The sequence below is a fragment of the Rana temporaria genome, chromosome 3 (assembly GCF_905171775.1).
Source record: "Rana temporaria chromosome 3, aRanTem1.1, whole genome shotgun sequence".
Classification (NCBI taxonomy): domain Eukaryota; kingdom Metazoa; phylum Chordata; class Amphibia; order Anura; family Ranidae; genus Rana; species Rana temporaria.
Window position 1 is genome coordinate 478,143,587 of NC_053491.1, and position 23,789 is coordinate 478,167,375.

The 23,789-nt window shown below is 46.6% G+C and overlaps 1 protein-coding gene across 5 annotated transcripts in view; it reads right to left on the reverse strand.

Moving 5' to 3' along the window:
• LOC120933640 (alpha-2,8-sialyltransferase 8F-like) overlaps positions 1-23,789 on the reverse strand; it is a 38,400-nt gene that overhangs the window by 11,466 nt on the left and 3,145 nt on the right. For 4 of the 5 annotated variants that reach the window (XM_040346955.1, XM_040346954.1, XM_040346953.1 and 1 more), the window contains exons 2-4: positions 19,766-19,846; positions 13,205-13,291; positions 4,992-5,133 (exon numbers count right to left, since the gene is read on the reverse strand). In XM_040346955.1, the coding sequence (XP_040202889.1) occupies positions 4,992-5,133; positions 13,205-13,291; positions 19,766-19,773 (237 nt within the window). In that variant the 5' untranslated portion in view covers positions 19,774-19,846. Of the gene's footprint in view, positions 1-4,991; positions 5,134-13,204; positions 13,292-19,765; positions 19,847-23,401; positions 23,626-23,789 lie in introns of those variants that run through there. The other variant, XM_040346952.1, reaches the window with a different exon arrangement.

The window sequence follows — 23,789 nt, forward strand, 5'->3', positions numbered from 1 at the left end:
TGGACTGCATGTATTAACCATTTCCAGGACATCACGCAGAGGGGAAGAAGGACCCCCTACTACAAGGAGAAAGGCCTGGGCTGGGTCATAGCCATTTCGCCTTAACCGTTTGCCTTCTGGTAAGCGGCCTCTGTAATTGGTGGAGGGTCACTTATGCGAAGTTGTCACTAGGTGGTGTGGACCTTAGGCACTATTGCTAGGATTTTTGTCCCAGTATCACGCTATTTGTGCTCTCTTTTTTGTTTGCATTTAAATACGGTGGAGCTGAGAACAACATACTCAGAGGACGGAGGGCTTCCTGGTGCAAACCTCAAGGATTAAAGGCCTAGGCTGGGTTATAGCCATCCGCCCTAACTGCTTGCCTTCTGGTAAGCGTCCTTCCCCTTCTGCATTGCCGCCTCAGTCGTGTGCCACCTACAGACTGCACTTAGTGACCCAGAAAACCATAGATTAACCACGTTTCTCTTGACCTCCTCTCTCCTTGCAATGCCGCTGTGGTTGAGTGCCCTCTGCAGTTTACCTTCTGGAAATTGTTATTAATGTATGCTGTCAGATGTCCCCCAGTGTCGGTTTTGCTGTAATGCGCTCATCAGAGCGTATTTTCACATACAGACGTTGGTGTAAAACCATGACCGTCGGGCACTAATGATCACTTGTGCCACAGTTATAACCAGAATCTGTGTGTGTAATCCCGGTTCTATTAGGGGAGAAATGACTGACCGTGTGTTCATACAATGTATGAACAGTGATCTGTCATTTTTGCTAGTAAGTCCAATCCCCCCTTCAGTTAGGACACACATTAGGGAACACATTTAACCCCTTGATCACCCCCTAGTGTTAACCCCTTCCCTGTCAGTGACATTTATACAGTAATCAGTGCATTTTTATAGCACTGATCGCTGTATAAATGACAATGGTCCCAAAAATGTGTCTGATGTGTCCGCCATAATATTGCAGTCCCGATAAAAATCGCAGATCGCCGCCATTACTACTAAAAAAAAAAATATTTTGTAGACGCTATAACTGTTGCGCAAACCAATCAATATACGCTTATTGCGATTTTTTTTTACCAAAAATATGTAGAAGAATACGTATCAGCCTAAACTGAGGAAAACATTTGTTTTTTTTAAAAAAAAAATGGGATATTTATTATAGCAAAAAGTAAAAGATATTGGGCCGGATTCAGAGAGACTTACGACGGCGTATAAGTAGATACGCCGTCGTAATATTCTGGAAACCAGATACGCCTGAATTTGGCCAAGATAAGACCGTCGTAAGTCTCCTACGCCGTAATATCTTCGCTGCCTATTTACGCTGGTCGCTAGGGGCGTGTACGTTGATTTACGTATGTAAATGAGCAAGATACGCCGATTCACGAACGTACGTACGCCCGTCGCAGTAAGCTACGCCGTTTACGTAAGACATACGTAAAGATAAAACACCTCTCTAGGTGGCGCAGCCCATGCAAGGTATGGACGACGGAACAGCCGTCGTATTTTACGTAGTTCGCGTAAGCGTACGTGAATGGGGCTGGGCGTAGGTTACGTTAACGTTGAAAGCATTGAGCCGACGTCGTTACGTAGGGAGTATTTGCAACGTGATTCTGAGCATGCGCGCGCATACACCGTACGAACGGCCCTCATTACATGGGGTCACGGTTAATTTAAATGTAGCCCGCCTATTACATGCCTACTTTGAATTAGGAGGGGTTACGCCGGCCCATTTGCCCTACGCCAACGTAACTTACGGAGCAAGTGCTTTATGAATACTGTACTTGCCTCACTATGTTACGTCGGCGTAGTGCAAATGGGATGCGCTACGCCGGCCAAAAGATACGCCATTGTATCTGAATCTGGCCCATTGTGTTTTTTTTTTTCAAAATTGTCGCTGTTCTTTTGTTTATAGCGCAAAAAATACCACGAAGGTGATCAAATACCACCAAAAGAAAGCTCTATTTGTGGGGAGGAAAAAGGATGCCAATTTTATTTGGGTGCAGCGTCGCACAACCGCGCAATTGTTAGTTAAAGCAACGCAGTGCCAATTTGTAAAAAGTGCTCTGCTCAGGAAGAGGGGTAAAAACCTTCCGGGGCTGAAGAGGTTAATAAATCCATGCAGTTTTACACTATGAGGCTTTTTCTTCTCTTATCTATATGATTTCCTGAAATTTGAAGTTCCTTTACATTGTTATGGATATAAAGATCTGGGGCCGGATTCAGAAAGATGAGCGCATCTTTCTGCGGGCGTAACGTTACGCAGAGGTAACTTTGGGCGCAAGTTCCGTATTCAGAAAGAACTTGCGCCCTTAGTTACGGCGGCGTAACGTATGTGTTGCGGCGTAAGCCCGCCTAATTCAAATGGAGATGTTGGGGGCATGTTTTATTTAAATTTGACTTGACCCCACGTATTTGACGTTTTTTTCTGAACGGCGCATTTGCCGTTCGTGAAAAAATCCCAGTGCGCATGCTCGAAATTACGCCGCAAAGCCCCATTGGTATCGATGTGAAAGTAACTTACGCAAAGCCCTATTCGCGAACGACTTACGCAAACGATGTACAATTTTCAAAACTCGGCGCGGGAACGACGCCCATACTTAACATTAGCTACGCCTCATATAGCAGGGGTAACTTTACGCCGAAAAAAGCCTAACGTAAACTACGTAAAAAAATGCGCCGGCGGGACGTACGTTTCTGAATCGGCGTAAATACCTATTTAGCATATTCCTTGCGTAACTATACGCAAGCGCCACCTAGCGGCCAGCGTGATAATGCAGCCTAAGATACGACGGTGTAAGACACTTACAACAGTCGGATCTTAGGGATATCTATGCGTAACTGATTCTCTGAATCAGGCGCATAGATACGACGGCCGGCACTATCTGAATCCGTCCCCCGGTATCTATACATCAGAGAAGCCCGGGGTGAGACACAGGCTAGGCGAGGGCTGGCATGACAGGGCAGCAGGGATGAAGCCGGCAAGGATAGGGGTTAAACCCAGGGGAGGATGGCTGACCAGGGTAGGGGGTGGCCTGTTTTGTCACTTCCTGGTGGTAGGAGGGGCCAGGGTCCGGTGGTCAGTCTCTTGTCACCGGACTATGGAACAGCTCCCACCCTCCCTCCCTATTTTGGTTATGTATATGCGTATTGTGCAATTTGGGGTTGGGGGTAGTGGTTGGGGATCTTCGGAGGCAGTACAAATTAAGATCATTATGGCTTAAGTGGGGACCCATCACGGTATGGGATCCTCGGTGGATGCTGTTAATCGAGGTTTAACTGGCATTGGGAGATGGGTATCAGTGTTGGAAGGTAGTCCTCGAAGTCGGCGTGCTGCGACCTGGTTTGGCCACGCTGACACGATAGAGAAAGTTTGGTCAGTGCCTTCGATGATCCTCAACATTAGTAGTGATGTATCTGGGTTAACCACTTAAGGACCTCCTACCGACGATATACTTCGGCAGAATGGCATGGCTGGGCACAGGTACGTCGTCTTTAAGAGCCCAGCCGTGGGTCACGCTCGTGCCGCCGGCGCGTGCACACGACCCAGTCCGATGCTCCGTGACCGCGCCCACGGGACCCGATTGCTGCCTGTGTCCCGCGATTGGTCACAGGAGCTGAAGAACGAGGAGAGGTGAGTGTAAACAAACCTCCCCCAATCTTCTGTGTGGCAGTGACACTGATCGTCTGTTACCTGATATAGGGAACGATGATCAGTAATGTCACGCCTACAGCCACGCCCCCCTACAGTAATAATCACTCCATTAGGGCACACTTAACCCCTCAGCGGCCCCTAGTGGTTAACCCCTTCACTGCCATTGTAATTTCCACAGTAATCAGTGCATTTTTATAGCACTTTTCACTGTGAAAATGACAATGGTCCCAAAAATGTGTCTAACGTGTCCGATGTGTCCACCATAATGTCGCAGTCACGAAAAAAATTGCAGATCGCCGCCATTACTAGAAAACAAACGTGTAAACGCTATAACTTTTGCGAAAACCAATCAATAAATGCTTACTGCGATTTTTTTTTTTTTACCAAAAATATGTAGAAGAATACGTATCGGCCTAAACTGAGGAAAACAAATGTTTTTTTATATATAGTATAGTATAGTATAGTATAGTATATCACAGCGCTGGAGATAATAAGGCCATAGATGGGGACAACGCCAGGAGATAAGGCTACAGATGGGGACAACACGGGCACAACGGCAGACGCCGATCAGGTACTTGAGAGTGAGGCTGAGGCATGCAGATGGACACAGTGAGGGAGGCTGAGGCATGCAGATGGACACAGTGAGGGAGGCTGAGGCATGCAGATGAACACAGTAAGAGAGCCTGAGGCATGCAGATGGACACAGTGAGGGAAGCTGAGGCATGCAGATGGACACAGTAAGGGAGGCTGAGGCATGCAGATGGACACAGTAAGGGAGGCTGAGGCATGCAGATGGACACAGTAAGGGAGCCTGAGGCATGCAGATGGACACAGTAAGGGAGGCTGAGGCATGCAGATGGACACAGTAAGGGAGGCTGAGGCATGCAGATGGACACAGTAAGGGAAGCTGAGGCATGCAGATGGACACAGTGACGGAGGCTGAGGCATGCAGATGGACACCGTGAGGCTGCAAATGGGCATTGTTGACCCTCTTTTCCACTTACAGTAGCTGTTGATTTCTCACCCTAGGCTTATACTCGAGTCAATACGTTTTCCCAGTTTTTTTGTGGTAAAATTAGGTGCCTCGGCTTATACTCAGGTCGGCTTATACTCGAGTATATATGGTAGTTGTGTCAAGCTGTTGGCATCTGCGTGAGATAAGCTGGACGCCCATGAAAGCAATCCAATTCCTTGGTCTTTGAATCACTTGAGTTCAAGTCTGGGAGTTGCATGGAAGCAAGACAACCAAGTGGAAGATATCCAGACAGGGGAATATACTCCTACAGCGAGTTTGATCTCTGTGTAAAATCAAATATACATTTATGAAATTTCCCTCCCACACTCACCTTTGGAAAGAGATTGTAAAGTTCCTCAGTGACATTTTTGGTTCGTTTTTCTACCTCGTATTGAATGGTTTGACCCATCTCAGTGTTCTCCTGTGTCACAATCATTGAGTAGGAGGTATTGCAACACGTCTGGAAGTTTCTCCTAAACAGAAAGTGAAAATAAGGTAATAAATCCTGGGAGATACAGTCATCAAACTTATAGGTTCCGCTCTCTCTTTTGTGAGTGTATATTTAAAAGTGAAGTTGTTGAAGCAGCCCAATGAGAGCGACCATATGTGTTCTGTCTCAAGGACATTCAGCTAAACCTTCTTATCCCATAAACTTCAGATACCATATTTCTTTGATCTCAGTTTATTAGAACAAGCTAGGTGAAACTACAAAATAATAGAAATAAACCTCAATAAGTACACTATTGCATACAATACAGCATACATAGCAGAAACAATGATATACAATACAAGATGTGATAGTAAAAACATGGGGCCAGATTCTCATAGAATCGGCGTTGGCGTAGTGTAAGCCATTTAAACCACGCCACCGCAACTTACTGGAGCAAGTGGCGTATTCTCCAAGCACTTGCTCCGTAATTTGCGGCGGCGTAGTGTAAATGGCCCGGCGTATGGCCGCGTAATTCAAAGGGGGCGGCTTGTATTCAAATTAGGCGCGCCCCCGCGCCGATCGAACTGCGCATGTGCCAGGCGGAAAAATAGCCCAGTGCGCATGCTCCAGCTCACGACGGAAAACGTCAATGACACTGACGTGAGCGTCATTGACGTAAAGTCGTATTCGCGAACGACTTAGTAAAACTACGTAACCGACGGAAAAAGACGACACTGACCCGACGCCATACTTAACATGGCATACGGCAGACTGGCGTAAGGTTACCCCTCATATAGCAGGGGTAACCTTATGCTTACGGAAACTATGTAAATGATGACGACGCGGCGCAAATTCGTTCGGGAATCGGCGTATCAGGCTCATTTGCATAGTCAAATGAGAACTGAACGTAAACGCCACCTAGCGGCCAGCGTTGCATTACATCTAAGATCCGACGGTGTAAGTGACTTACACCTGTCGGATCTACGCCGTATCTATGCGAAAATTATTCTAGGAATCACTCGCATAGATACCCGGGGCCAAAAACAGAGATACGACGGTGTTTCCTGAGATACACCGTCGTAACTCTTCTGAGAATCTGGCCCATACTTTTTAAATTCTCTAAGGGGTGATGGTGATAGGTTGAGCAAGACATGTCCTTCTCCCTGCAGTGTCTTCTCAAAGCATAGTGGTTGTTTTTCACTTCCTGTGATGATTCTACCCAGAATTCCCTGCTTACTAACAACTTTCTTAACTAAACACATACAGTAATTAACCACTTCCATACAGGGCACGTATACACCTTCCCGCCCAAGCCAATTTTCAGCACTGTCGCACTTTGAATGGCAATTGCGCGGTCATGCTACACTGTACCCAAACAAAACTGGCGTCCTTTTTTCCCCACAAATAGAGCTTTCTTTTGGTGGTATTTGATCACCTCTGCGATTTTTTTTTTGTGCGCAACAACTAAAAAAAGACTGAAAATTTTGAAAAAAAATATGTTTTTATTTTTTTCTGTTAATTTTTTTGTAAATAAGTACGTTTTCTTTCAATTACGGGCACTGATATGGCGGCACTGATGGGCACCGATGAGATGGCACTGATGGGCATCGATGAGGTAGTACTGACGGGCACAGATGAGGTGGCACTGATTGGCGGCGCTTGTATGCGGCACTGATGGGCACACATAGGCGGCACTGATGGGCACACATAGGCGGCACTGATGGGCACACATAGGCGGCACTGATGGGCACACATAGGCGGCACTGATGGGCACTCATGGGCGGCACTGATGGGCACTGATGGGCAGCACTGGGCACTCATAGGCGGCACAGATGGGCACTCATGGGTGGCACTTATGGGTGGCACTGATGGCTACTTATGGGTGGCACAGATGGGCACTGATAGCAGATCGGCTCTCCTCTACTCGCGTCTGTCAGACGCGAGTGAGGAAGAGCCGACAACGGCTTTTCCTGTTTACATCGTGAACAGCCGTGATTCGACACGGCTGATCACGTGGTAAAGAGTCTCCGTGAGAGACTCTTTACCGAGATCGGTGTTGCGGGGCGCAGCGGCTCAGAATCCTGAGGACGTCATATGACGTCCGGTCAGGATCAGACAACCACTTTGCCGCCGTCAATATGTCATTGGCGGGCGGCAAGTGGTTAAATAACAGTACTTAACCACTCAAGAGCCGGACCTTTAGGCAGCTAAAGGACCTGGCCAGTTTTTGCGATTCGGCACTGCGTCTCTTTAACTGACAATTGCGCGGTCGTGCGACGTGGCTCCCAAACAAAATTGGCGTCTTTTTTCCCCACAAATAGAGCTTTCTTTTGGTGGTATTGTTTTTATTTTTTGCGCTATATACAAAAATAGAGTGACAATTTTGAAAAAAATGCAATATTTTTTACTTTTTTCTATAATAAATATCCCCCAAAAATATATAAAAACATATGTTTTTCCTCAGTTTAGGCCGATACGTATTCTTCTACCTATTTTTGGTAAAAAAATCGCAATAAGCGTTTATCGATTGGTTTGCGCAAAATGTATAGCGTTTACAAAATAGGGGATAGTTTTATTGCATTTTTATTAAGATTTTTTTTTTTACTACTAATGGCGGCGATCAGTGATTTTTTTCGTGACTGCGACATTATGGCGGACACTTCGGACAATTTTGACACATTTTTGGGACCATTGTCATTTTCACAGCAAAAAATGCATTAAAAATGCACTGATTACTGTGAAAATGACAATTGCAGTTTGGGAGTTAACAACAAGGGGGCGCTGAAAGGGGTTATGTGTGACCTAATTTGTGTTTCTAACTGTAGGGGGGTGTGGCTGTAGGTGTGACGTCATCGATTGTGTTTCCCTATAAAAGGGAACACACGATCGATGACAGCGCCACAGTGAAGAACGGGGACCAATCGCGGGACTCCATTGGCGATCGGGTCCACGGGTCCCGCGCCCGCGGTCACGGAGCTTCGGACCGGGTCCCGTGCACACGCCCGCGACCCCACGGCTTGGCTTAAAGGGCAACGTACAGGTACGTTGATGTGCCCAGCCGTGCCATTCTGCCGACGTATATCGGCGTGAAGGGGTCCTTAAGTGGTTAAGCAATACCAAAAAAGAACACTAGACGGAGCCTGCACTCCACATATGATTGTCTTATGTAAATTACAAACTTTAAATGTTATTTCAACAACTCAGATACAGGTATTCAGAATATAAGTCTGATGGACAAAACAATATGCGCTGAGATGTTTTTCAAGAGAACAAGCTTCAGGATTGAAAATTTGAAGAAAAGCACTCCTATGGCCACATCCGTATGAAGAGAGGGCAAGGATAACCCAAGGTCGGACTTTAAGGGCAAAAATGAGCAGTGGTGAATATACAAACTTATCAGAATAATATTTATTAGATACAGTACATGGTACAAAAAGCATGGGGAGAGTTAAACTAGCACATATTAAACAAATACATGATAGGAAGTAAGCCCCTGTACATCAACTCGTTTCGCCATTAAGCTTCGTCAGGACACATTCAGGGATCGTTGGAAAAGGAAACAGGTCTCACATCAAAAGATGATGAGCATGTGTCTTCTCCCAGGGGGTTATACCATATGTTTCTGTTGAACACAATGGCCCAGATTCAAGAAGCACTTGCGCCCGCGCAACCATAGGTTACGCAGCGCAAGTGCTTACTTGCTCCGGTGTAACGAGTGCTCCTGATTCAGGAACCTCGTTACACCGACTGCAGGCTAAAATCTGCGCGGCATATGACCATATTTTAAAGCAATACTGCTTTGTTTGCTAGGAGCATACATGCTTTGCCTGCCCGGACAGGCCCATAAGACTTTAGCCAGCATTGTATAGTATTCATGTATTGTATTGGACATCCTGTTAGAGGGATGCCCTTAAATGGACATTTCCTGTGTGAAGGGGACATCCTGTGATGACCACTTCCATGGGGGAGGTGATTAGCTGATGCAGCCATCACTTCCTGTTTGTGAGATCTTTGGTGATAATAAAAACAGCCTGTGAGGGTGTCGGCGGGCAGTGATTGCTGGGATGCTGACCTGAGAATTTACAGAATGGTGATGTCTCTTGACTCGAATGAATGGGAATCGAATGAATGGTGAGTGAATTTTAGCTTAAAGCGGGAGTTCACCCATAAAAAATTTTTTACCCTTAGATTGATGCTCATTTTGTCTAGGGGAATCGGCTAGTTGTTTTAAAATCGAAGCTGTACTTACCGTTGTAGAGATACATCTTCTCCACCGCTTCCGGGTATGGGTCTTCGGGACTGGGCGTTCCAATTTTGATTGACAGTCTTCCGACAGGCTTCCGACGGTCACATCCATCGCGTCACGAGTAGCCGAAAGAAGCAGAACGTCGGTGCGGCTCTATACTGCGCCTGCGCACCGACGTTCGGCTACTTTCGGAAAATCGTGACGCGATGGATGCAACCGTCGGAAGACTGTCAATCAAAATAGAAACGCCCAGTCCCGCAGCCCATACCCGGAAGCGGCGGAGAAGATCGCTCTCTACAATGGTAAGTACAGCTTCGATTTTAAAACAACTAGCCGATTCCCCTAGACAAAATGAGCAGGAATCTAAGGGGAAAAAACGTTATTTCTGGGTGAACCTCCACTTTAAGAAGCATTAGTGCATTAACCACTTAAGGACCGCCTAACGCCAAGTTACGTCGGCAGAATGGCACGGCTGGACACAATCACGTATGGGTACGTCCTCTTTAAGTGGCCAGCCGTGGGTTGCGCGCGCCGCCAATGCTCCGTGACCGCGCCCGCGGGACCCGATCGCTGCCGGTGTCCCGCCAACCGTCCCAGGAGCTGAAGAACGGGGAGAGGTGTGTGTAAGGTGTGACAGTCCCCACCTGTTTACGTGGGGGCACTCAATGAAGCAGAGCAGCCAGGAGCACCAGTGGGGGGCCCCAGAAGAGGAGGATCGGGGCCACTCTGTGCAAAACCCTTGCACAGAGCAAGTAAGTATAACATGTTTGCTATTTTTAGGGGGAAAATAAACCTTTACAATCATTTTAAGGCTTACTGTTAATGAAAACCCAAAGTTCAGTATCTCAGAAAATTTGAATATTACAAAAGACCAGTAAAATAAAGGGTTTTTAATACACAAATGTTGGCTTACTGAAAAGTATGTCCATGTGCAGTATAGTATGCACTCAATACTTGGTCAGGGCTCCTTTGCATGTTACGTGGCATCGAGGCGATCAGCCTGTGGCACTGCTGAGGTGTTATGGAAACCCAGGTTGCTTTAATAGCGGCCTTCAGCTTGTCTGCATTGTTGGGTCTGGTGTTTCTCACCTTCCTCTTGACAATACCCCACAGATTCTCTATGGGGTTTAGGTCAGGCGAGTTTGCTGTCCAATCAAGCACAGTGATCCCATGATCATTAAACCAGGGATTGGTACTTTTGGCAATGTGGCAGGAGCCTGCTGGAAAATGAAATCGGCATCTTCATAAATCTGGTCAGCAGAGGGAAGCATGACGTGCTGTACATTTGCCTGGCAGAGGGCTGAGATGACTTTGGACTTCATAAAACAGTGGACCAACACCAGCAGATGACATGGCTCCCCAAATCATCACTTACTGTGGAAAATGCATTTAATTTGGAAATCAAGGTCCCAGAGTCTGGAGGAAGAGCGGGGCCATCTTAATGCAAGGGCACTTCTGGGCACTGCCCAGAGGCCCCAGGTACATGGGGGGGGGGCACAATAATCTTGCATTACATCATACTTGCCAACTGTCCCGGATTTGCTGGAACAGTCATGCTTTTTACTAAACTGTCCCGATAGGGTCTTGTCCCAGGAAGCACACCAGAATCTATACTGTGCCCTCCTGATCCTAGTGTTGTGCCCTCCAGACCCCTCACCCCATACTGTGTCATTCTGCATCCCCCATGTACTGTGCCCTTTGTGTTGACCAGTACTAATGAATAGATGTTTAATTCTATCAACTATTTATACTTTATTTCTTGAAAGTTGGTGTGGAAATTGGGGAAAGCTGGTAGAAGCCCCAGTGCATTACTTTGCCCAGAGGTCCATGACGTTATTAAAGCGGATGTGCCACTAAACAAATATATTAAAAGCCAGCAGCTACAGATACTGCAGCTGCTGACTTTTAATATAAGGACACTTACCTGTCCTGGAGTCCAGCGGTGATCGCAGCAGATGACGAGCCGATCGCTCGTCACCCTGCTGCTCCCCCCTCCATCCACGGTGAGGGAACCAGGAAGTGAAGCGCTCCGGCTTCACTGCCCGGTTCCCTACGGCGCATGCGCGAGTCGCGCTGCGCCCGCCGATTGGCTCCCGCTGTGTGCTGGGAGCCGAGTGTTCCCAGCACACAACGGGGGACGGACGGGAAGGGGAAAAAAAACCCGTCCTTTGCCCGTATCGTAGGGCCGGAAGTGGGTGCAGATACCTGTCTGTAGACAGGTGTCTGCACCCCCCTCCCCCCTGAAAGGTGTCAAATGTGACACCGGAGGGGGGGAGGGTGCCGATCAGCGGGACTCCACTTTAGAGTGGAGATCCGCTTTAAGACGGCCCTGAGGAAGAGCCGAGAGTGACAGAATACAAGTTGCATGAGGTCCAGTGTGACATTTCCAGGGGGGGTTGTCCCTTCCCGCCACCTGTAAAAACAATCAAGCTGCTGAACTGCCACTATCATTGTTTTTTACGGTGCAGGGAATTTCCGGCAGAAAAGAAAAGATATTTGTAACGGAACGTACCACACGCCTCTTGAGTGCTTCCGTCATACACCGCTTCCTATCAGTCTGGATATAGATATCAGATATTCCAGCTGCTTACAAGCACACAACGAGAGGAGACTTGTTTGTCTGCTGAACATGGAGGGCCAGATTCACGTACAGTGGCGTATCTTTGAGCGGGCGTAGCGCATCTCATATGCGCTACGCCGACGTAACATAGAGAGGCAAGACCATTATTCACAAAGCACATGCTCCCTAAGTTACGGCGGCGTAGCGTAAATGGGCCGGCGTAAGCCCGCCTAATTCAAATTAGGAAGGTAGTGGGTGTGTTGTATTAAAATTAACCGTGACCCCATGTAAATGAATGGCCGAACGAACGGCGCATGCTCAGTGTTACCTACGCCCAGCCCCATTCACGTATGACTTACGTAAACAACGTAAAATACGATGGCTGTTCCGACGTCCATATCCTAACATGACTTACCCCTGCTTTAGGTGGGATAACTTTACGCCGGACGTACGCCTTACGTAAACGGCGTTGCTTACTGCGACGGGCGCAAGTACATTCGTGATTTGGCGTATATAGGTCATTTACATATTTGACGCGTAAATCAATGGAAGCGCCCCTAACGGCCAGCGTAAATATGCACCCAAGATACGACGGCGTAGGAGACTTACGTCGGTCAAATCAAGCCAAAATTCAGGCGTATATTGTTTCAAGAATAAGGCGCATCCTAGAACTTACGCGGCGTACCAGAAGATACGCTGGCGTAAGTCGTACGTGAATCTGGGTCGGAGTGTTTAATAGAACTAAAAATACAATCTTATATACAGTTAAAGAGGAGGTAACCAGAACATAAATTAACATGAGCTAATTAACTAATCATTTTCTAGGTGACTCATAGATATGACCTTTCAGGGCAGACGTCACGTCTCCTCGCTCACCTACTATACAATACACATTATCATAAGTGTAAACACGCGACATCTTCACACAATAGCTGGGTCGATTAGCACAGAGAACAGACAGATGGCTGGAGGTGAGGGCATTAGCATCTCCTTACACTGTCCCAACAGTATGACTCAGTCACTCTAATATGGCATACAGAGGGGCCCCAGGCATACAGCTCACAAAGAGCACCGTTCCCCCAAATGCCAGGGCCCATGATCGCAAGGCAAGAGTCTAGCATTCAGTCCCCTCCAAAAGCCTCTGTCCCGGGTGAGTCTGTCACAATATCTGAATGATGTCTGTAGCTGCACCCATTATTCAGATATCTCCACTGAAAGCCCAGGACATCATATGGCGTTCAGCGGTAAGGAAGTGCTGCTTTTATTGATGTCTTAGGAGAACATGGTATCTGCGTCACACATACTTACTGCAGCAGCTTGTGCTCCTCTGGGTTCTCGATCCATGGACATCTTTGTAGCATCTTAACCACCTTAAAAAATTCTTCTTTTTTTAATCTACAGAAAATAAAAATATTGTAACAGTGCTGTGGTAAGTCGTGATATCAACTATCTATATTACTATTTGTCCAGAGATGAGAATAGAAGTTAGGAAACAGTAAGTAAACCTAATAATGAATGGAAGTGATTAATGCGCAACAGAAAGAAAAGGTAAAGCAGCTACACTAGTATGTGACAAAGATTCAAGGACAAGTGGAATTGTAGCGCGAAAATTATATACCAATGAAGTATACAGTGAAATATATAAAAAACACTAACAATATGAACCCAATAGGGTAGAAAAAACAGTGGTAAGACACCAAAATAATGGTGAATAAATATAAAAAAAATAAGTCCACAAATTAAATATATAAGGTAGCAGTGTTCATCACAAATGGATGAAGAATCTCATGGTGAAGATATCCAACATACAGCTAAAAAGTGATCACTATTAGATAAAAGCAATGTGGGGAGCGGTGTACCTGGCTCGACGCATTTCGTCCTACTAGGACGCTCCCCATATTGCTTTAATTTAGGGTTGTGGAAATTAAAGATTAATTCCTTGATTAATCGTAAATTTTTTTGATCGATCAAAATTCTTTTGATCGGTGCTAGTGGTGCAACGGATCGTAAATGATCCGTGGTCCGAACGGGTCACCATATGCGGATCGGCACACCACGTGATCCACTGCTGCCTCGGCTATAGGAAAGGCCACGGCTTTGGCCTAGCTCCCGTGGCGGTGGCCATCTTGGTGAGCCTAGAGCAGCACGCTGACGTCATCACCCCTCCTCAACTGCTCGTGTTTGGCCGGCTTCTCTGGTAAGACTAAGCAAGCACTAATCTTCTAATACAGTGAGGAGATGTCTGTGGATATTACAGTGGGGGAGATGTCTGTGGATATTACAGTGGGGGAGATGTCTGTGAATATTACAGTGGGGGGAGATGTCTGTGGATATTACAGTGGGGGAGATGTCTGTGGATATTACAGTGGGGAGATGTCTGTGGATATTACAGTGGGGGAGATGTCTGTGGATATTACAGTGAGGGAGATGTCTGTGGATATTACAGTGGGGAGATGTCTGTGAATATTACAGTGGGGAGATGTCTGTGAATATTACAGTGGGGAGATGTCTGTGGATATTACACTGGGGGAGATGTCTGTGGATATTACAGTGGGGAGATGTCTGTGGATATTACACTGGGGGAGATGTCTGTGGATATTAAAGTTGGGGAGATGTCTGTTGATATTTCAGTGGGGGGAGATGTCTGTGGATATTACAGTGGGGAAGATGTCTGTGGATATTACAGTGGGGAGATGTCTGTGAAAAATTACAGTGGGGGAGATGTCTGTGGATATTACAGTGGGGGAGATGTCTGTGGATATTACAGTGGGGGAGATGTCTGTGGATATTACAGTGGGGAGATGTCTGTGGATATTACAGTGGGGGAGATGTCTTTGGATATTACAGTGGGGAGATGTCTGTGGATATTACAGTGGGGAGATGTCTGTGAATATTACAGTGGGGAGATGTCTGTGAATATTACAGTGGGGAGATGTCTGTGGATATTACACTGGGGGAGATGTTTGTGGATATTACAGTGGGGAGATGTCTGTGGATATTACACTGGGGGAGATGTCTGTGGATATTAAAGTGGGGGAGATGTCTGTGGATATTACAGTGGGGGGAGATGTCTGTGGATATTACAGTGGGGGAGATGTCTGTGGATATTACAGTGGGGAGATGTCTGTGGATATTACAGTGGGGGGAGATGTCTGTGGATATTACAGTGGGGGGAGATGTCTGTGGATATTACAGTGGGGGAGATGTCTGTGGATATTACAGTGGGGAGATGTCTGTGAATATTACAGTGGGGAGATGTCTGTGGATATTACAGTGGGGAGAGATGTCTGTGGATTACAGTGGGAGAGATGTCTGTTGATATTACAGTGGGAGATGTCTGTGGATATTACAGTGGGGAGATGTCTGTGGATATTACAGTGTAGGAAGATGTCTGTGGATATTACAGTGGGGACTATATATGGTGGTGATCCGAGAAATGTATGTGCGTTATAATTAATCAAAATTAATCGAATAATTGATTAAAAACAATATTACAGTGGGGGGAGATGTCTGTGGATATTACAGTGGGGGGGATGTCTGTGGATATTACAGTGTTAGTGATGAACACTGCTACTATATATATTTAATTTGTGGACTTCGTTTTTCATATTTATTCGCCATTATTTTGGTGTCTTACCACTGTTTTTTCTACCCCATTGGGTTCATATTGTTATGCCTCGTACACACGACCGGTTTTCCCGAGTAAAAAACTGCCATTTTTTAGATTGGTCGGGAAAACGGGTCGTGTGTATGCTCCAACGAGAAAACTGCCCGTAAAAAAAATTCGAACCTGCTCTATTTTTTTTCCTGCCTTGTTTTTCCCGTAATGCCGCGTACACACGACCATTTTTCATGACTAGAAAAATGCCATTTTTTAAATTGTGTGTAGGCTCCAGAGCATTTTTCTTGACGAGAAAAATGGGCATTAAAAATTTAGAACCTGCTCTATTTTTTCTCGTTGCTTTTCTCGTCTTGAAAAACGGTTGTGTGTACCCTTAACCACTAGTCCACCGGACCTATTGTGGCACTTCTCCCCTTCATGTAAAGATCTAAATTGTTTTGCTAGAAAATTACTCAGGACCCCCAAACATTATATATATATTTTTTAGCAGACACCCTAGGGAATAAAATGGCGGTCATTGCAACTTTTATTCTCGCACGGTATTGGCACAATAATTTTTCAAACGCCTTTGAAATAACAAAACAGTAAAGTTACCTCAATTTTTTTGTATAATGTGAAAGATGATGTTACGCCGAGTAAATAGATACCTAACATGTCACGCTTTAAAATTGCGCACACTCATGGAATGGTGCCAAACTTTGGTACTTAAAAATCTCCATAGGTGACGCTTTAACATTTTTTACAGGTTACTATTTTCGGGTTACAGAGGAGGTCTAGTTCTAGAATTGTTGCACACGCTCTAACGCACGCGACGATACCTCACATGTGGGGTTTGAACGATGTTTACATATGTGGGCGGCACTTGCATGCGTGTTCGCTTCTGCGCGCGAGATAACGGGGACAGGAGCGTTTTGAAAAAAATGTATATTTTATTTCTATTTTACTTATTTTTTTTTATTTTTACACTTTTTTTTTATTTTTATTTTTTGATCACTTTTATTCCTATTACAAGGAATGTAAACATCTCTTGTAATAGGAATCAGTGTGACAGGTCCTCTTTATGGAGAGATGTGGGGTGGTCAATAAGACCCCACATCTCTCCTCCAGGCTTACAAGCATGAAATCGGTGAAAAAAAAATCACTGATCACATGCCGACAGCCACGATTGCGGCTTTGTTTACTTCCGGGTACCGGGCGCGACGTCATAACGTCGCGCCCGGGCTTCCGATGGTCATAGAGATGACTGGTGACCATCTGGTCACCAGTCATCTCTATGCTTTCCAGGCAGCACCGACCGATTCCCTCTCCTGGCCCCCGATGGCACGGGAGAGCCTGGAGAAGCACCGGATGGCGGCGGGAGGGGGGGGACGTCCCCTCCCGCTGGCTAAAGGAACGATCAAGCGTCGGAACCGCCACTTTGATCATTCTTATCGTGCACAGAATCGGCGGCTGAAGATGGCGATATCTGAATGATGCCTGTAGCTGCAGGCATCATTCAGATATTACTGCACAAAGTGGAGGACGTCATATGACGTCCTCCCGTGGACAAGTGGTTAACGAGGGGGGGGGGGAAGCGTGCATGCTCAGAAGCAAGTTATGAGACGGTAAATTAGCATAATCAGCCCAAAGGGTGGCGCCATTCGAATGGAACTTCCCCTTTATAGTGCCGTCTTACGTGTTGTACGTCACCGCGCTTTGGTCGAGCGGTTTTTTTGACTGAAGGTGTGTATGCAAGGCAGGCTTGAGAGGAATCACGTTTGGGGAAAACGTTGGGTTTTGGCATGTCAGGAAAACCGGTGTGTACAGGGCATAAGTGTTTTTTTATATATTTCGCTGTATACTCCATTGGTATATAATTTTAGCGCTACATTTCCACCCCCAACCTAATAATGAACTTCTCTTATTTGCTCCCTTTCGATCTGTTAGCCACTTCCAGCCCAGGCAAATCCTGGCACTCCTCTCCTACATGTAAAAAGCATCATTTTGTGTGCTAGAAAATTACTCAGAACCCCCCCCCCCCCCAAAAAAAAAAAGTTACAGTATATATTATATATATATTTTTTTTAGCAGAGACCCTAAAAAATCAAATGTTGCAATGTGTTATATCAAACGGTATTTTTCAAACGCACACTTAAATTCATTTTAACCACTTGCCTACCGGCACTTGAACCCCCTTCCTGCCCAGGCCATTTTCCAGCTTTCAGCGCTCTCACTCTTTGCATGACAATTGCGCGGTCATACAACATTGTACCCATATGACTAGAGTTGAGCGAACCCGAACTGTAAAGATATGGACTTTGGGTTTTTCCCGAATCCGGACCCGGAAAATTGCTGAAAGTTCGGGCCTGGGTTCGGAGTTCGGGAAAAAAAATGCGCGGAGGTCCCCCCAAATTCAATAACCAGACCCTTTAGGTCTGGTATGGATATTAAGGGGAACCCCGCCGTCAATTGTAAAAAAAAAAATGACGTGGGGTTCCCCCTAAATATCCATAACCAGACCCGTTATCCGAGCACGTTGACCTGGCCGGCCAAAGAAAAGAGGGGGGGACAGAGTGCGCCCCCCCTCTCCTGAACCACACCAGGCCACATGCCCTCAACATTGGGAGGGTGCTTTGGGGTGCCCCCCAAAGCACCTTGTCCCCATGTTGATGGGGACAAGGGTCTCATCCCCACAACCCTTGCCCGGTGGTTGTGGGGGTCTGTGGGTGGGGGGCTTATCAGAATCTGGAAGACCCCTTTAACAAAGGGGACCCCCAGATCCTGCCCCCCCCATTTGAATTGGTAATGGGGTACACTGTACCCCTACCATTTCACGGAGGAAGTGTAAATTCTTGTAAAAAAAAAAACACACAGACACCGTAGAAAAAAGTCCTTTATTATTAAAAAAAAGGAAAGAAACTCCAGCGGTGATAATCCACTCGTTCCCTGATCCAGCGACGGGTGTGGGTGATCTCCAGCGATGAGAAGATCCAGCGACGGGTGCGGGTGATCCAGCGACCGGTGCGGGTGATCTCCAGCGATGAGAAGATCCATCCATCCAGAGCGCAGCATCGCCGACCTCCTCTCACCGCTGGACACAGCCCAGCGAATGATGCGCTGAATCTGTGTGACATTTCTTATATAGGGGAGGCAGGGCCACCCGTCACGTGACCCCGCACCCTCTGATGCACCCTCTGCTACGTCACTGGGGAAGCCCAGGAAGGGGGAAGACTTATCACCGCTGGAGTTTTTTTCTTTTCTTTTATTAAATAAAGGACTTTATTCTACGGTGTGTGTGTGTGTTTTTTTTACAAGAATTTACACTTCCTTCGTGAAATGGTAGGGGTACAGTACAGTACCCCATTACCAATTCACATAGGGGGGGGCAGGATCTGCGGGTCCCCTTGTTAAAGTGGTCTTCCAGATTCTGATAAGCCCCCCCGCCCGCAGACCCCCACAACCACCGGGCAAGGGTTGTGGGGATGAGACCCTTGGGCATCCCAAAGCACCCTCCCAATGTTGAGGGCATGTGGCCTGGTGCGGTTCAGGAGAGGGGGGGCCGCACTCTGTCCCCCCCTCTTTTCTGCGGCCGGCCAGGTCAACGTGCTCGGATAACGGGTCTGGTGTGGATTTTAGGGGGAACTCCACGCCATTTTTTATTTTTATTTGGGGTGGAGTTCCCCTTAAAATCCACACCAGACCTGAAGAGTCTGGTTATGGATATTTAGGGGGAACCCCGCCGTAATTTTTTAAAACATTTTTTACGGCGGGGTTCCCCTTAATATCCATACCAGACCTAAAGGGTCTGGTTATTGAATTTGGGGGGACCTCCGCGCATTTTTTTTACTAAAAGTCCTTGTCCCATTGAATTAAAAAAAAACGAACATCCAGGTGTCCGCTCAACTCTACATATGACATATGTTGATTTTCATTGTTTATGGCTCTATCTATGCATTTGTAAGGCATGGTGCGATGTTGTTATCAGGAAGTCTGTGCTGAGCAATGATGAAGAGAGCGAGAGGCTGAAACAAGCCGGAGGAGGGGACAAAATCACAGATACAGGAAAAATATTCTAGGCAATATCCCCACCATTGTGCAAATGGAAAGACTATTACTTATAGAAAGGAGGTCCATCTCTACAGACACCAAATTTCCCACAAGTTCAGGCAATTCAAACTGCAAATCACACAGCAATACAGAGCGTAACTACGACCCCCTCCACCGACAATGTCCTCACCCCTTCATCATTTATATCACCTACAACTCACATCTTCATTGTAGAATGTAATAGAATGATGTTTACAAGGGAACATCCATCAGCTGATAGTGCCGCTCCTCCATTCCTGGACCTGAAGAAAACAACTGGATATTAGAATAGCCCATATTCTACCTCTACTCTCTTCTACCCAACCCTCCCCTCCCCTCCTCTCCTTTCATCTGCTCTCCTCTCCCCAACCCGACCCTCCCCTTCTCTACTCTCATCTGCTCTCCTCTCATCTTCTCTTCTCTCCTTTCTTCTCCTCTCTCCTTTCTTCTCCTCTCACCTTTCCTTTCCTCTCCTCCCCTCCTTTTCCCTCCCCTCCACTCTCCTGTTCCCTCAACTTCTCTTCTCTTCTCTTCTCGCCTCTCCTCGCCTCTCCTCGCCTCTCTTCCTTTCCCTTCCCTCCTCTCCCCTTTTCAGTTTCTTATCCTCTTCTCTCCTCTCCTCTCCTTTCCTCTTCTCTTCTCTCCTCTCATCTCCTGTCCTATCTCTCCTTTCCTTCCTCTCTTCTCTTATCCTCTGTTCTCTCCTTTCCTCTCCTCTGCCCTCCCCTTTTCCCTCCCTCCCCTCCTCTCTCCTTCCCTCTCTCATTTCCTTCCTCTCCGCCTCTCCTTCCCTCTCCTCTACTCTCTTTTCACCTTTTCCTCTCCTATCTGCTCCCCTGCTCTTTCATTCATTCTCTCCTTTCCTCTACTCTCTTCTCTTCCCCTCTCTCCTTTCATCTTCTCTCTTCTTCTCTCCTCTCTCCTTTCATCTCCTCTCTCTTTTCCTCTCCTCCCCCTTTCCTCTCCCCTTTCCTCTCTTCTCCTATTCTCTCCCCTTTCCCCTATTCTCCTCTGCTCTCTCCTTTCCTTTCTTTCCCTCTCCCCCTCTCCTCTCTTCTCCTCTCCTCGGTCCTCCCCTCTTATCTCCTTTTCTGTCCTATTCTTTCCTCTCTCCTTTTGTCTCCTATACCCTCTCTCCTCCCCTCTCCTCCCCTCTCCTCTCTTCTCCTCCCATCTCTCCTCTCCTTTCCTCTCCTATTCCCCCCTCTCTCTTTTTTCTCCTCCTCCCTTTGCTCTCCTCTTTCCCTTTTCCTTTCTTCTGCTCTCCCCTTTCCTCTATTCTGCCCTCCCCTTTCCTCTCCTCTGCCCTCCTCACTCCTCTCTTTTGCTCTCCCCTTTTCTCTCCTCTGCCCTCCTTTCTTCTTTCCTCAGCCCAGTCCCCCCTCCACTCTCCTCTTCTCTTCTGAACCCTCCCCTTTTCTCCTCTCCTCTGCCCTCCCCTTTCCTCACCTCTCCTCTCCTCTCTTCTCTCCCCACCCCTCCCTTTTCCTTTCCTCTTCTCTGCTCCCCCCTTTCCTTTCCTCTTCTCTGCTCTCCCCTTTTCTCTCCTCTCCCCTTCTCTGCTCTCCCCTTTCCTCTGCCCAGTCCTCTTCTTTCCTCTGCCCAGCCCTCCCCTCTCCTCTTCTCTTCTGAACCCTCCCCTCTTTATTTCTCCTCTCCTCTCACCTTTAATCTCCTCTTCTTCTCCTATCCCCTCTCTCCGTTCCTTCCTTTCCTCCTACCTCTCCTCTCTTCTCCTCTCCCCTGTCTCCTTTCCTTCCTGTCCTCCTACATCTCCTCTCTTCTCCTCTCCCCTCTTTCTTCTATCCTCTCCTCACCTCTCCTCTTTCCTCTCTCCTCTCCCCTTTCCTCTCTCCTTTCCTTTCCTCTCCGTTCCTCTACTCTCCCCTTTCCTCTCTCCTCTTCTCTCCTCTACCCTTTCCCTCCCCTTTTCACTCATCTCCCCTTTCTCCTTTCCTTTACCCTCTCCTTTCCCCTCCTCTCCCCTTTCCTCACCTCTCCTCTCCTCCCTCTCCTCTCTCCCCACCCTCCCCTTTCCTCTCCTCTGCCCTCCCCTCTCCTCTCCGCTTCTCTGCTCTCCCCTTTCCTTTCCTCTGTCCTCCCCTCTCCTCTTCTTTCTTCAGCCCAGCCCCCCCTCCTCTTCTCTTCTGACCCCTCCCCTCTTCTTTTCTCCTCTCCCTCCTCTCCCCTTTCCTTCCTTTCCTCCTACCTCTCCTCTCCCCTCTTTATTCTCTCCTCTCCTCTATCCTTCTTTTTCTCTCTCCTCGCTCCTCTCCCCTTTCCTCTCTCCTTTCCTTTCCTCTCCGCTCCTCTCCTTTACTCCCCCCTTTCCTCTCCTCTTCTCTCCTCTAGCCTTTCCCCTCTCCTTTTCACTCATCTCCCCTTTCCCTTCTCCTTTCCCCTCTCATTTCCGCTCCCCTTTCCTCTCCTCTCCCCTTTCCTCTCTTCTTCCCTTTCCTCTGTCCTCTACTCCTCCCTCTCCTCGCATGAAAATATTTTTGGGATTTTTTTTTTTAGTGTAATGTAATTAAAAAAAAATATATATACAGACCTATATGGAGGGTAGTATCCCATATGAGAACAATACCAACATCCCTAAAATAATATCTACACATTTATCTTGAATGGGACTTTAGCAGTACCAGAACACACATTTCCTCATAAAAGCATTTTTTTTTTAATTAGTTCCATACACAAATTGTTCCAATTATAATCAAACACAGCTGGTGTACATACATATTAGAAGCCCAACATTCACACAATACAACCCTCATGCTGCGTACACACGATCACATTTTCCATCGGAAAAACCTTGGATGTTTTTTCTGACGGAATTCCGCTCAAGCTTGGTTTGCATACACACAGTCACAAAAAAAGTTCTTTCGGCCGTCAAGAACGCGGTGATGTACAACCCTACGGTGAGCTGAGAAAATTAAGTTCAATGCTTACGAGCATGCGTCAAATTGTTTCCAAGCATGTGTCTGAATTTTGTGCGTCAGAATTGCTACAGACGATCGGATTTTCCGATAGGAATTTTTTCCATCTGAAAATTTGAAAACCAGCTCTCAATCTTTTGTTGGCAGAAATTCCGACAGCAAAAGTCCAATGGAGCCTATACACGGTCGGAATTTCCATTTAAAAGCTCACATCGGACTTTTCTTGTTGGAATTTCCGATCGTGTGTACGGGGCATTAATCTGTTTTCCTAGATGAAAATATTCCACAACCATATCTTTCCATGATAATCATAATACCGTAAACAGATATCTGCTCATGGCGTTTCGTGGTCTCCATATATCACTTCTTCTGGAGATAATGGAGGGTATGCAGGTTACGTTGTACCATCAAAGCAAATCAGCCTAAATTAAAGCAGAAACTGGACCATGCCTAGAAGGGATATGTGCCCATGGTGTTTCACCCCGTTTGCTAGACCATTATCACCAAAAAATCTCTGCATCTGGCTTGGTGCAGAGCTGGGTACACAAGATGTTTAATTGCCATTAAGGGGGCAATTCCATTAAGGGAAGTAAAAATCTAACATGGTCCTACTCACATGTCTGGGAAGTATATGTACCCATGGTGCTTCGACCCATTTAGTAGACCATTTTACACATAAACTTCTATTCCTGGCTTGGCGAAGAGCTAGACACGCAAGATGTTGCCTTGCCAGCGAGGGAGCAATTCCATTAAGGTAAGTGAAAACCCAACATGGTCCTTACTTCTTCTCTAATATCTCCCTGCCCTTCTCTCTATTCCTACACGTTTATACAAAGATTGGAGTCCAGCACACTTCAGTATTATCTAACCTCAAAGACTTACCGGTGGTATCCAGGTCCCGTATGGCTCTGCAGACTCTGGTAGAAGAGGTAACATACCAACCCAGTACTCAGGATCAGGAGGATCTTCCAAAGTCTCATCATTTTATGGTATAGCACAATGGTAATAGAGCAGATCGCGATGTCTCTGGATGTGAGTAATTACACTCTGGGCACGTAGAAGTGACCGTGGAAAGGTATGTCTTTATTACCATAGATAATAATGCAAAACATTATGTAAACTTCAAAAGATAATTCCATAGACTTTCTACCATGCTTATCACACATAAATCTCTATTCTGGAATGTTGACGAGTTGAACATGCAAAATGTTGCCTTGCCTTTTGTGGTGTTCCCAATCAGTGAAGGAGCAGTTCCATGAAGGAAAGTGAA